This window comes from Epinephelus lanceolatus, chromosome 3 (genome assembly GCF_041903045.1).
Source record: "Epinephelus lanceolatus isolate andai-2023 chromosome 3, ASM4190304v1, whole genome shotgun sequence".
Lineage (NCBI taxonomy): Eukaryota > Metazoa > Chordata > Actinopteri > Perciformes > Serranidae > Epinephelus > Epinephelus lanceolatus.
The window spans coordinates 24,300,239-24,315,030 of record NC_135736.1 but is presented as its reverse complement, the minus strand read 5'-3'; the positions used below and the strand labels follow the sequence as shown (position 1 = coordinate 24,315,030).

Sequence of the window (14,792 nt, the reverse complement as noted above, 5' to 3'; positions counted from 1 at the left end):
CAAGTGGCCGTTCAAAGAACTGCAGTTTTCGATACTTAGTGTTGGCTTCAATTTTCAGCCCCAGAGGTTGCTGCGTGGCCATCAACAGTGAAAGTAAAAGTCAACCCCAGATTGACTCACATTGTGTCTCTTGGATGCCTGCTGCTCATGGTTTGGTACCTACCTTTAGTCTCTGCAGAAAAATACACCACTACACACTTCTAGTGGGTCGTACGTGATGATCAAGAGGGATTACTTCTGTTTGAGTCTATACAAATCCTGCATAGTGTATCTTTAAAGGTGTACATGACCTTAATAGCTTTGCAGGCACAGTCACATCCACCAACATCAAACTATAATAAAGATTTATTAACTCGTTATATATATAAATTCCTCACTCACCAATAAGTGTCTTCTCTGGGTCTTGTAACCATTTAAATTTTTTTCTCTTTGGACAGAAGCAGAATTAATAATTTAAAACCCAGATCCTCTGATTATTGAAATAATTAATCATCCAGAGAGTCTGTTTTTGATCATATTTCTTGCTCACCATTAACTATCTCCTCTAATCACTTGATCTATTACCGGAACAATTTTGCTTGCTTGCTCTGACTTCTCAGGGGAAATGCTTAAAAGAAAATTTTGGATTGTTTCCCAGTGTGGCCGTGCTATTCTTATTGTCCTCACAATGACACTAAGTCGACCCCATTCTCTGCAGTAACAAGCATATAATTTAACTCTAATTTGATTGTTTATGGCTGTTTTTCCCATGCCTGTATTCAGTAGTATGTTCCCATGGACAGTCCTTTTGTGTATTTTAGTCTTTTTATGGGGCACAATCCAGGGAGTGAAGTCATAATAATAGTAATCTTTATTTATACAGCACTCTTCAAAACAGTGCTCTACTTGGCAGAAGCGGAATTTGAACATTTCAGGGCTATAATGAGGCAAACGAAATCGAACAATGAAAATAATCTAAAGCTAAAATGGAGTCAGATTAATGTTGACAGCGGCAGCAAAGATGATAAGGTAGAAGTATTTGGTGTATCGTGCAGGAAGGACAACAGGAAGCAGGTAGAAATACATGTTTAATGCACTGACATTTGTCATTACAATATATCAAAATTAAACTGTATTCCATTAAGTATAAACTTACTTATTGCACTTCGTCCAAGCCAACTTTTAGCTAAAGCATGATACAAGTATCACACTGAAAAACACTCATCTGCATTCACCCTCATGTTTCAGTCTCTTCTTTCCAGATATCTCTGCTGAGCTTTATCTCAGTCTTCCGGAGTTTGCGGCTGTGCTCAGTCAAAGTCCATTTATAATCAATGAGCTGCTACTGTAAAATGAGATTAATGTTGAATATCAGAGCCCGATGAACATTAATGATGAATAACGCACAAAATTAGACATCTAACAAAAAAAAGCTTTATAACCAGAGGAGCAAACTATCAAGGCAAAGACAAATGGAACATCAAATCTAAAATTGCCCAAAGAAGGTAACAAGTAAAGTAGTGACATTTTTTAAAGTGAACACATTTATTTCCCAGTGCCTTTAGTGACGCAGCTAAACCACAGGACTTCATTTCAGCTTCCACCAGTGTGTTAAATTAGTCTTTCTCAACAGAGGCCGTTAGGCTGCCATCCAGATGGTGAACGAGATGAGCAGGGTCGTTAAAACTGTCAGTGGTGTCACACAGCCCAGATACAGCATGGTTCCTACGCCACACAGAGCAGTCAAATAGGCGCTCATCCTGCTGCAGACGATCTTGCGTACTGTCGTGCAGAACTACAAGAAAGAGTGTGAGAATTAGACAGTGATCTGAGGCGAAGTGCAACACTAATTGGCTGTGCAGTTGCAGTGTTGCCTCCAGAGCAGCAACAATTAGGGTGTTAAGTAACACTAGGTGGAGCCACTCGCCTCATGAATAAGGCAATTTTCTCTCCAGTGGACTGAGGCAAACAACTCTCCACTCCTCATGTGACCAAATGTCAGAAAGTCTGAATTTCAGCTTCAAGGTTGCCAGTAATTGTGAAATAAACCCCACCACTCCACCTCACACTGAGTGTTTTACTAAATCCATGGAAATAAGTGACAGCATTGCAGCTGCAACACGTGCAATGAACCTTAAATCTGTGGCTTTTGCATGTGACTTTTCTCATGAAATAATCCCCAGCATTCAAACATAGAAACACTTGTGAGAAATTAAAGATAACTGCAAAGGTTTCTGTTTATATACAGCATATTTGCAAACGTTCTCTGTTGCATGTATCAGCAGTATGTCAACCACACTTCGACTAATTCAATCATACTGAATGGAAAGAATTTTATTAAAGAACTGGTTCATATTTTTCATGTCCATGCTGGCTGTAGAAAGAGTCCTTCCTGATGTAATTCCAATGTAAATGATAGGGTGAGTGTAAAAGTAACAGTCCTGGTTCTATGCTAAAATGTTTGTCAGTGTTCAGCTGAAGCTAATGTGAGGCATCAGCAGTCAAATTAAATGTCTGTCTGTCTTCCAAAGTTACTCTAGTTTTGGTACAATATTCACTTCCGTAGTAGCTCAAGGGAAATTAAAAATTAAAAATTAAAAATAAAAAAAAAATGGCAATAAAGGACCTTAATTTTGGAAGATACTGACTAACTCACACAGCTGAAGCCTCACATTAGCTAAACATTGGACAGATGGAACCAGGACTGTGAATTAAGTCAGGAAAGGATCTTTTCACAGCAAATATGGACAAAAAAATTAAACTCATCTTCTAATCTTTCTACTGACAGCAGGCCAGAGACTGTACCTGGTATGTCTGGTAGCTGATGGCCATGCCATATCTGCAGTACATGACGTAGTGTTCACAGTTGTACCACAGTAAGCTGTAAGTGACAGAGCCCAGCAGTTTCTCAGCCCTCCTGGCCACCTCGTCCCCATCCAATGGAGGCTGGCTGCACACTTTGTCCATGTGGTTGATCAAAATCTCTGAGCCGTACGCAAAGTCCGCCACAGAGTCCACTCTGACACTGGCAACCTTGGTGATAACCCCCAGCAGTAGGCGGTTATTTGTTACCATCTTGGCAATAGCAGATTTATTCTTGGAAATCACTGGCAGGATGTCCGGGATGAGATGAGCAACACGATTGTTCCCCAGATAGATACCAAAATGTGTGAATAATGTCCGGGGGACTTCCAATAAATCCCCACGCTTGTAAAGGGACAGGTCATGTTTGGAGTCATCCTCCTTTTTGGAAGTTACAAAGAAAAGGTTGAGGAGTTGGTAAAGAAACATGATGCCAGTGTGCTACAAAGAGCCTGACACCCATTTTATTTAAGGTGAAATTGGGAGGGGCTTCAGTAGTTAGTAGGATTATATATTGGCCAATGTTTTAGTAAGATTTTGACAGAAAGAAAGGAGCTTTGCAGTGTGGTTGGATTTTGAAACTCAGGCCTTGTTGTATTAAGGTCGTGGGTCCTCATTAAGAAGGCTGACTTGGCAACGGTGTAAATCCTCATTTAAAATGTCACTGATATTGAGCTATCATACCCAAATAAGCAAACCTTTGTTTTTCGTGGACTAGAATGACCCTTTAAATGTGTCTCATCATTATTCAGCACTTTCTTGGACATTCAGAAAAACTTTATTTTTATGTTTTATCGCAGTTATAGAAACATAATGTAACGTGGAACATTATCTAAATCCATCACAATAGTGGTCATAGGTGCAGTATCACAGCCAAAATGAGACGACTCAGCAGTTTAATGACACTGCTTTGATGTAACTGAATGTTTGCCATCATGACTCAGCATTTTTGCAGCATATCTACACTGTATATTTTCTCTCAACAAGAAACATATCATGAAATATCACACATATTAATGCTATTCTAGGGCTCTGCTTTCACTGGCATGTGGCATGAAGAGTCACACTCACACAAGGCACACACATAAAAATAAACTGTTTATTAAACATTTGTCATATTTACAACATTAGCACACTACTATAAAATATCCACTTTATACACATAAAATATTGATATGTACCACTGGATAATAATTTTTGTGGTGACTCACGTGTCAGCAAAAATGAACTCTTTTCCTATATCCAACAACAGCTATGTATTTCCCCAGTAATATGAGAGGACAAATATAAGCCACACAGGAAACTATTAATACAGGTATCAAGACAGAACATTAAACACTGTCTATGTAATCAAATGAGAGCATGGTTGCAAAGCAGACTCATCACATGACAAGAGTGCACCATCTTGAGGAGGTATTCAGGTCAGTACTCGTCAAGTTAAAGTTCAGTTCAGTTTGTTTGCAGGTCCTCTGTGCTGACCTCCTTTAACCAGCCATCCACAGAGTAAAGGGGATAAGGATTGTGGGGAATGTAGTTGATGGCGCCACGCCAAAACAGATGATGGAGATGAATCCAAGGAGGCTTGTGACAATCACGCTGCGCTGGTCTCTGATGATCGATTTCAGGCACTCACAGAACTACAAAGGAAAGAAACACAGTTGATTATTTCATGTTGTGCTTGATCGAATTTTATAACAACAACTGTGAAAGTAGGAGACGTCACCTGTAACTCTACATCCTCTCCTCTGGATGGAAAACCAAAATCAAGTCTCTGCAAACAGTTTAGCCACCACTCTAAATCAGCGTGTAAGGTTAAACTGGAGGTCACCATAGCAACAATACTCCTCTTGATGGTTAAACTCAAAGCTGGATTACCAACTTGACAAAGCGGGGCTGCCACTTGGTCCTGAGAAGCATAAAACCCCAAGTCCGCTCAGTGTTGGTTGGTTTCAGTAATCTGATTTGCAGATTTATTTGGGAATGTGCACCACTGAAAGTACAGCATGAACTTAGTCATAAACTCTGCATTATCAGGGTTTCCTGCTGTGCTTTATAGCAGAGGTGAAAATGAAAACAGCCTCTGTTAACAACAGAGGATAATACTCCATAAAATTACAGTAATTTTAAGAGAAAAGGAGCAAGTTGTTAAGACCGTCATATATTAAAATAAATTGATCACAAGACTAGATGTGTCAGGATCTAGGTACCCTGTCTTGAAGAGGGTCAAAATCTAGTGTCAAGGTATTATTTTTCTTTATAGTATGTTCACATTCCTAATAAAGAAAGTGTTCAATCAAAATGCCTAAACATCATTGACACACAAAAAAATCTGATGTATTACTTCAACATATGAGCACTGGTTGTGTTTCAAAAGCACTGTATCTAATCGGAACTTGGAGGTGACAGGGTATATACACAAAGGCTGGAGGGGGGCCAACAGGGAGGTCACTTGGGGCCCAACAATATTTTGCCCTTTGATGGTTAAACTGACTACAAGCAAAATTTATGCCTTCAATAAGGACTTCAACACAGCGTCTTTTTTCTGTGCAATACAAGCCTGATGATACACGCCAAAGTGCCAATATGGAGTTCACCTTGTGTTATGTTTACCTTCAGTATGCACTGGGCTAAATCTGTATCATCATGCTGTTTACATGACCAATAACCAGAATTACACTTAAAGGGACAGTTCAGATTTTTTAAAGTGGGGTTGCATGAGGTGCTTATCCGTAGATAGTGCATTTCATACAGTAGATGTCAGTTGGCACGACCCCAGTTTAGAGAAGCAGGCTGGAGTTTCACACAGAAGCCAAGCAATGTACTGCTGTGGATGGGGGCCAGCAACAAAACATGTTTTAGCCACCTAAAAAATCCTTGTCAGTTTAGGTGTAGGCTATACTGAGAGTATTTTTACAGCTTTACTTTTCCGTCAGACAGCCAGTTTTGATGGGGAAGCCATTAAAGACTTCAGTTCCCATCTTTGTTCTTGTTAAAGCCACCAGACTCCATTGACAAATACAGTAATTTTAGCTCACTGAACACAGGAGCTGCTGGTCAAACACTGCTGCGATCAGTGAGTTTGTTTGTGTTATTGTGTGACTTTGGTGAATCTGAACAACCCTTTACAACACCAGAGTCACACAATAACACAAACAAATTGACTGTTTGAAGCAGTGGTAGTCCAGCAGATCCTGTGTTTAGCAATATTAAATCACTGTTTTTCTCAATGGAGTCTGGCTTTGAAGAGAGCCATGTAATGGCTTAATTTTCCTGTTGTAGATCACTGTCTGACATTAAGGTGAAGCAGTGAAAATACCCTCAGTACAGGGTACACTTAAACTAATATTGATTTTTTTAGGTGGGCCTTTTTTTTAGGTGGTCAAAATAAATTTTGTTGCTGACAACTATCCACAGCAGTACATTGATTTGCCTCCATGTCAAACTCCAGCCTGCTTCTCCAAACTGTGGGGGGGGGGGGGGTGGGGGGGGGTGTTGCTGACTGACATCTACTTTATCAAATACACAAACTATGGATAAGCACCCCATACAACACCTCTTCAAAAAATTTTCACTATCCCTTTAAGATAGACATACAGGTCTTGGGGACTATACCTTCTCTGTTTGCCGGCTCACTGCAGATCCGTATCTGCAGTATGTCACAAAGTGTTCACAGTTATACCACAGCAGACTGTAGGGAATTGTTCCCATGAGTTTCTCAGCTCTCGTAGCGACGTCTTCATTAGGAAAAGCTTGATTCTTCATCATCTTATCCATGCGGTTTATCAGTATGTTGGAGCCGTATGCAAAGTCCTCTAAGGTGTCCACGCGCACCGTGGCGCACCTGTAGATGCAGCCGAGGATGAGCCTCTTGTTGGTGATGACAGAACTGATGAGCTTCGTGTCGTTTGTAAGCACGGGCAGGATGTCAGGGATCAGGTGAGCCACTTTATTGTCACCTAAATAGATGCCGTAGTGGGTGAAAATGGTTCTGGGAACCTCCAGCAGGTCTCCCCTCCGGTGAGGCGGAGGGGGGGCGCGCTGCGCGTGCTGCTCCCGCTCCTCACCGTCAGACCAGCTGGACTCAAAGAGTTTGAAGTTGGAAAGCAGAGAAATCTTCTCCACCAGGAATGTCAACAGCTGCAGCATGGTGGGAGTTTGGGGGGGAAATATCCTAAAGTGCTGCAGTGAAGTGAGCTTTTTATCCTCACTGGCACGAGGAGGAGAGAAAGTTCAGGGGAAGTCCCGAGGACACGATTGGCCACGAGTGACTTCCTGCACGTGCGACCTCCTCAGCATCTTGTTTTGTGTTTTTTCTTCTCTGCTGCATTTTTCTCCAGCCTGATGCATATTGCTTCACTAAACCCTCTCATTAATCATCTCATTACTCAGCAGAGAAGAGAATTAGCTGCAGGAGGCATTTTAATTTAAAGGAAGCATTAAAGCAAGGCACCATTAAACATACATGAAGTTAGAGTTTGAACAGAAAAACCTTATGAAATTGAAAATATAATGATCACTTTTAAAATATTCATTTTTTAGGGGAGACCGGGGTTGGTTGTCACATTTTTTACTCTTGTGTGAATTGCTCATCATTAAAACATCTTTCAACAGTCACTCCTACATTAAATGAAATCTTAAATGGGCAACCCTTTCATTTTTACAACTTATTGTAACCAGTATTAACCAAAGACACTCTGACACATTGTGGGGTTGGTTGTCCCTGCAGTTATCGCTGGGGTTTCATGAAAAAAAAAAAGATTTTAAAAAACGTGAAACTTTTTTGTTTTTTAAGATAGAAACACCAAATAAGTTTTGAAACCACCTCTATAATAGTGCTCATTAATTCCCCTTGTGTTTAAACCATGACTTTGAACCAGGTGATTGTTTGTTCTAACTGTCCTCTGTAATGAGGAGTATAACATTAAATCAAACAGTGGAACCTGAATAGATTAATCTCCGTCACAATATGACAGGAACTTTTGTTAAAATGTCAAACAGCCTAGGTTGAAGGATGTAACTGTTTCGATGCAACGTTGTTTTCTAATGAGGAACTATAGTAACATTGTGTGTGTGTGTGTGTGTGTGTGTGTGTGTGTGTGTGTGTGTGTGAACTGTCACGTGTCACAACTAACCCCAACTGACCTCTTGACAAACATTTTAAGCTCGCTACCGCATTACTTTAGCTTGCTAGCTAAAAGTTGACTCAAATCAAAGCTTTTTAATAAGTGCTTGATTTTTAAATGACGAATAACCTACAAGATAACAAAATAAAAACAACACAAACAAATTACTCCGACCCATAAAAATTACAAAATATCTCCTCATCTCAATGTTTTGTGTGTGCTCCACAAAATGATCAGTGCAACATGAGCAGGATGTCAGGACAACTGTCTGATATCAACATAATGTAGATATGTTGTTGAGCGTGGCTGTAATTAGCACTGTGACAACCAACATGTGTGACAACCAACCCTGGTCTCCCCAAAGACAATAAAGTATCTCAAAATAAAACTGATGTAGAGAAATATTATCAGTAATGGCACAGGTGTGAGAGCGAGCAAAGTAAGGGTTGTATAGTGTTGTTCCCACTGTCCCTGAACATCTCGCAGTAGCACTTAACTGGAAGAATAAGTTAAGATTGAACAAGTAACATGCTCAGTTGTGTTCCTCTATTATAAAACTGGGAGAAGACAAACATCAAGAGGCTGTCACTTAACAAATCCCCATTAAAGAATCCTTTTTAACCCACTTTAAAGCTGCACAAACTCATATTTTTATAGAAACAATGTAGTCTCGCCACCAGACAATCAGAGATCTCCGCCTTCTGATAGTCTGGGGACACTCCTTTCTAAAGTGTGTTTAACACACCGGAGAAAACGGCCGGCAACAAAGCAATGTCTCTTGCATTTTTGAAAAGGACACGCCTTCTTGGAAATGTGCGCTCCCCCTTTTCTCGTCCGCAAGGAAACAAACACAGAGAGCTTGAAAATGGATGCCGAGAGATTAAACTCTGTTTTATCAAACGTGTGCTCGTCCGTGAAGAAAATATTTTTTCCTGCGGATGTCTTAGTTACAACATGATTGAGCTAACTGGAGTAGTTTCATGTCGTATCCGACAACAGGAGGCTTTTAACAGATGACGTCCTGATGTTAGCTTTGCTGCTAGTGTTAGCTGTCCCTGTCAGCTGCAGCCACTGGTGCTTTCTAGACATTGTGATTTCCCAAAAATGAATAAATACCACACATAGCAACACAAAACTGCTTTGCTAGCTCAATCATGTTGTAACTAAGATATCCGCTGGAAAAAATATTTTTTTCATGGACCGTTTAATGAGTTATTACCTATTACAGACACCGCTAATGGCTAAGAAATAGTAATGTTTGTTCAATCATTGTGTTTATAGACTTTACAAACATCGGATTAGTCTAAACGGTGATACAGTGATACAGTGATGTGAAAAATGTGATATATATATATATATATATATATATATATGAGTCATGGCCATGTAAAAGATTATGTTTGTTTCTTTTAGTTGGTGAGAATGTGTCGCTGCAAACGCGACAAACATCCACTAACTTTGACAGTGTTTTCTGCGAGCGCGGCTGAGCCATTTTGTACCGCTACACGTGTTTCTAGTCGGACTGTGTTTACAAGCACAAGAGTTCAGTGAGCCACCGAAGGACCGCCCTGCAGATTTACTATTGGTTCTGCAACGTAGGTTTTTTTAGACTCTGAAATTGTATCCGCCCATCTAAACACAAAATCAGGGAGAAAGTCATCAGTCTTTAGTTAAGCAAAGCGTCTAAAGACTGACTTGTAAGTCTAGAAACAATGATACATGTATGCAACAGGTGTTCATTGTGGCAACCAACAGAAAATGACTTCTCACTTCTCACTAATCATTCATATAGGCTGCATTGATAAATGTCCGTCGTTAAATTTTACCAGCTTGAAGGAAACACATCTTCTCACGTGTGTTTTTAATTAATTGATAGCAGATGGATTTCTGGACAGCTTTTGCTTGTTTAACAGAGGTAAAAGAAGTATTGAGATCATTTACTTACGTAAAAGTACAGATGCTGCACCACAAACTACTCCATTATAGGTAAAAGTCCTGCATTAAAAGTATCAACAGTATTCATTATGCTGAATGGAGTGTGCCTGTCAGGAGTATGAAATGAAAATATATTTAAGTATGAATACATCAAAAATGTACTTAAGTAGTATTTGAGTAAATATGCTTAGTTACTTTCCCCCGCTAATCTTTACAAACCCAAAGCATAGGTCCATAACAAGTTGAAACATTGTTAGGTGCTGTAAAAAGAACGACACTAATTAAAATAAATTCCTTTCATTTTTCTTATTTGTTTTGATTTGACTACCTTGATGTGAAACTGATTTCTAATCAGACTATAAAGCTGATTACCCTTCAGACAGCGAGGTGCAGAGGTGGGCGGTGGATTTGTTGACTCACAGTGGCCGCTCTGTTCTGTCCCATCATCAATCCAGGATCAGTGTTGGGAGAACTCAGGCTGTGCTGGATGGTCTGCACTCTCTCAGAGAAACCAGATGATGAATTAAAACATTCCTTTGACCAGATTACCTTAATCCTGTAGGCTTCACTTACATGCTCATCATTTGACCCAGAAAAAATCCTTGAGAAACACTTCAGCTGTTTTGATCTTGTGTCTTTGAATCATTTGTTACACTACATTTGCTGACCTAGATACTGCACGGGGGATAAACTATTGCTGGTATTTAAGCGGCTGTTCTTCTGACTTTGAGAAAACCAGTTTGACCTACAAAGCATGCAGACCCTACTTTTGGAGAAGTGTGTGTAATTAATGAGTATACAGCTCTATACAGCTCTTGAACTTCTAAAGAGAGAAAAAACAAACTTAACCTACTTGCAGAAGAAAGTGTTGGCATTATACGTTTCTGCAAACCATGAATATGTGTCTTTCTAAAGTGACATCATTTGAACTGACTTTGTCATGTGGAGGTGGAGGGGATGGTGTATGGCATGTCACCAAGGCAAAATGCCTGCCAAGCTGCAGAGAACTGTCCAAAACCTGTCATGTTCTCACATCAGCTTTTTAGGCCCCAAACGTGGATGTTTTGTTTTATACAGAGACATTGCTGTTTTTCATGATTGTGCCAACAAAACTAGGTATTTTAAGCAGAAACACGATATTTTCCTAACCATAACTAAGTTGTTTTTGTGCCTGAACCTAACTACACGTTAATTATCTTAAGCGGAAAAACGTAAAGTTGCAAAATTTCAACAACATAATAATTGCTACGTATCCCTGGTTTGCAGAAACGTACAATGCCAACATTTTTTTCTGGCCTCTGGGTTGATCAAATTGCAAACTGTAAATATAGTCCACTACAACTACAAAAATCCTGCATTCAGAATGTTACGTTTTGCCAGCAAAGTGTAGTATCAGAAGTGTCGAAATTACAAGTAGGCCTACTCACTCAAAGAATAGCCCCTTTTTAACTGTTGTATTATAGCTATAGTAAAGAATTATTAGTAGTATTATTGAGGCATGAATGTGTAAGAAGCATGCTGTAGCTGCTGCTACCTTACGTAGTGCTGGATAGTTGCTCCAAAGTGATCATTTATACAGTGGCTAAAATAAGATGTTAAAAAACACTTACATTACTCATACAGACGTCCACTGTACAGTCTCTGAAGTTAGAAAACCCTCAAAAGCAATTTTTAAAAATGGTGGAAAACACTAATCAATATTATGTCAGGAATACAATTCAATTCAATTTAATTCAATGCCTTTATTGTCATTGCACAGCAGTACAATGAAATGTATCTCTGGGCTAGTACACATAAAAACAGCAAAATACAATAAACAGCAACAGTGAGACATAAAACACACTATGGGTAAAAAGGACAATATATAATGCAGTAATAAATATATAAATAATATAAATCCACATGCAGTGTAATAAGAGCAGCAGTATAGACTTAATTGCACATCTGGCCCAGCCAAGGAGCATACACAGCATGCACACTATGCACACTATGCACTATTGCATATTAGATGAGTTAATTATCTTGATAAAAACTGTTGTTGATAACAATGACAGAAGTCATGAAAACTAAACATGCCTGATATCGTTTAATTGCAGATGCAGTCTATTGCCACAATAAAAACCATGGATGTGTGATATTTGTACTTATCATGCGTGTCATATTAGTGTTTCTAAAGTGACGTAGTAGTTCTGATTACATGTAAATGAGCTGACTTTATCTTTCAGATTTGGAGGGCATGACTGATGGCATGAGACCAAGGCAAGATGGCTGCCAAGCTGCAGACTGGCCATGATCGTGGCACCAAACCAGGTATTTAAGCCAAAACATTATCTTTTCCTAAACATAACCAAGTGTTTTTTTGTGCCTACACCTAACCACAGATTAACCAAAGCATGGCACAACATAAGAGAGGTTTAACATATCTGCGACACAGTGGTGTAGCGGAGGGTTTATGCTAGTACACCTTTGTTTCTGGCTGCTTACAGTATACCCACCCATCAGCCAAAAAGCCATTGGAACATATAGGTGATTACACCCACTTCCTCCTCTGTAACTATACTTTCCTACCTAGTAGTACACCCACATTATCAACTGCCACTACACTACTGCTGCAACATAATAACTTAATGTTACATATCCATGGTTTGCAGAAATGTACAATGCCAACATGTATTCAGCCGATTGTGTTGCAGTTTAACAGGTTTATTTGAAACAGTTTCTCAGAGAGAACACAAAATATATATATCAGTCATGGTAATAAATGGCACAATGAGCCAGCAGAGACAAGTATTAATATACTGTACATAGCATGAAAGATGTGTCCCATTATGATAGCACAGCTGCAGGAGCAACTGAACCCTCTCCTGACTGCGCGTAAGCAAACAGAACATGCAACAATCAACAGAGAACAATAAATCTATATGGCAGGGCTAATATTAAGCCCAACATATCCGGGTCAACTCACTTCCTTAGTAACACAGATATTGAAATCTTGTCAACATTTATGATGTATGGGAAACAAAGCGTCAACCTCGCTGCATGTTTTACCTCGGTTCTACGTTCAGCTGAGTCAGCTTATCGTCTGTGACCACAGGTTGAACCCTTACAACAAACCTTTGCCCTCTGTCCTGGGGGAGATTTACACCACGTTCAGACGGCTCCAGACTTATAGTTGTGACCAACAGGGGACCTGAACAAGGCTCTTAAAATTTAATTCCCAGTCAGACCACCTGTGAACTATGCTGACTTTGTTTTTCAGCCTTGAAAATCAAGTTGATTACTCATGGACATGTTGCCAAAACAGTGATTCAGCACCGTATAAACTAATAAATTCATGTTGCTTTCCCTGTCGCTTTGTGTCCTGATACAGTACACACAATGTAAGAATGTCAGCCTGGCATCACCGTCCGAATGCATCAATAACAACGACAGCCCAAAGCACATCTTAACATCCTGGACACAGTGTTCAGAGGGAGTGCCATGTCTTTATGGCACTTAGAGAAAGAAAGAAACACTTTCCATCTGGTGTTCGTTCACAAAGAGGCCAGTTCAGCAAAAGTTCAGCTGTGTTTAGGTTCATGGGCCTGGCAGTTCATTCTCAGGTCAGCAAGGCTTTATATCCATTCCAGGCCTGTTTTTCCCTCCACATAATAAAACCAGGTCACACAGTAGTTAAGGTACAATTTATCATCTAATGTCAACACGGGGGCCCACAGACGAAGCCTTATGCAGCTTTATTTTGTCACATATATCTCCACTGTCTGTTTGGATTCAATAAAAAGTGTTTGCCTGGAGCACCCTGTAGAATATCCTCGAGCTGATTATTATCAATAACTACATCCATTTGTGGTTGTAGTTTAACTGTGCAGCATACAAAATACTGGTATAATAAGACCTGTGTAAAGTGACCTTGAACAGTCTGGAGTGAACTGCAAATATTTATCAGTCAAAAAGTAAAACATTGCATTTTCATTGATATCACCTCACTTTCACCCAGCAGTGTGTGTCATTTATAATGATAGATCCATTTACTCGCTGACAGTTCAACCTTAAGATCCAGACAGACATTTCTCTTTTGTGTAGTGTATTTCCATTTAGTGCAACTCCAACAAGCACAGCAGTGACTCAAGCCAAGAGGTGATTGGGCATTTTTATTGTCCTGGGGATGTAAAATAGGATATGTAAGCGTGATAGTATTTGATGTACAATTAGACCGGTGCAATATCTGATTTATATTTTTACTCATATACTCTATACCATATACCATATGCTCTAACCTTGGTTACTGCATTGTTCCAACCAGATTCAAGCAAATGAAGCCTTTGTCAGCTGTGTCCTTCAGATCAAGATTGATTGTGACTTCATCTTTGGAATGTCTGACCTTGTTTTACTAATTATTCAGGACCATAGCCAGGATTTTATAGAGTGTTTGAGACCATAAGGCCTGTGGCTACCCCACCACTCAACCCATTTACATGGAAAAATGTTGGCATTGTATGATTCTGCAAACTACAGGTACGTTACATTTGACCATTATTATGTAGCTGATACGGTGAAACATTTCAGCAACACCGTGGTTAATGTGTGGTTAGGTTTAGGCACAAAAAAACACTTGGTTATGGTCTGGGGACAAAACCTCTGCTAGAAACACAGCGATGTCTCAGTAATTCACAAACCCTTTTTGTGGCACTATCCCCACTGAAAAAACAGTCACAGGGTTTCTTCTGGTAACTGTCTTCAGCATTATAACCAACCTTGTGGCCCCCCTCCACCTCCAAAAGTGAATTTTAAAGTAAAAAGAAAAAAACAAAGGCACCGGCTGGCAATTGGTGCATCCACTTCTTTGTATGACAATCCATTTTCACTGACCACTGTTGATAAAATGCACGTAAG

General features: G+C 39.7%; 2 protein-coding genes across 2 annotated transcripts; both read right to left on the bottom strand.

Moving 5' to 3' along the window:
• Positions 1 to 1,050: 1,050 nt before the first annotated feature.
• On the bottom strand, positions 1,051 to 3,270 carry LOC117255851 (lecithin retinol acyltransferase). The gene is made up of 2 exons (XM_033625067.2): positions 2,785 to 3,270; positions 1,051 to 1,774 (listed from the first exon to the last, which is right to left on the bottom strand). The coding sequence occupies exons 1-2, from the start codon at positions 3,268 to 3,270 to the stop codon at positions 1,619 to 1,621; spliced, it is 642 nt and encodes a 213-aa protein (XP_033480958.1). The 3' UTR covers positions 1,051 to 1,618.
• A 656-nt stretch (positions 3,271 to 3,926) lies between these two features.
• Positions 3,927 to 7,038, bottom strand: lrata (lecithin retinol acyltransferase a). The gene is made up of 2 exons (XM_033625123.2): positions 6,454 to 7,038; positions 3,927 to 4,478 (listed from the first exon to the last, which is right to left on the bottom strand). The coding sequence occupies exons 1-2, from the start codon at positions 6,985 to 6,987 to the stop codon at positions 4,326 to 4,328; spliced, it is 687 nt and encodes a 228-aa protein (XP_033481014.1). The 5' UTR covers positions 6,988 to 7,038; the 3' UTR covers positions 3,927 to 4,325.
• Positions 7,039 to 14,792: the final 7,754 nt, after the last annotated feature.

Excerpts from the sequence above, each read along its gene's own strand:
- lrata (XM_033625123.2), bottom strand. The coding sequence starts at position 6,987 with ATGCTGCAGCTGTTGACATTCCTGGTGGAGAAGATTTCTCTGCTTTCC. Across the intron at positions 4,479-6,453 it reads TGAGCCGGCAAACAGAGAAG|TTCTGTGAGTGCCTGAAATC; the intron begins GTATAGTCCCCA and ends TTTCCTTTGTAG.
- LOC117255851 (XM_033625067.2), bottom strand. The coding sequence starts at position 3,270 with ATGTTTCTTTACCAACTCCTCAACCTTTTCTTTGTAACTTCCAAAAAG. Across the intron at positions 1,775-2,784 it reads TCAGCTACCAGACATACCAG|TTCTGCACGACAGTACGCAA; the intron begins GTACAGTCTCTG and ends TCTTTCTTGTAG.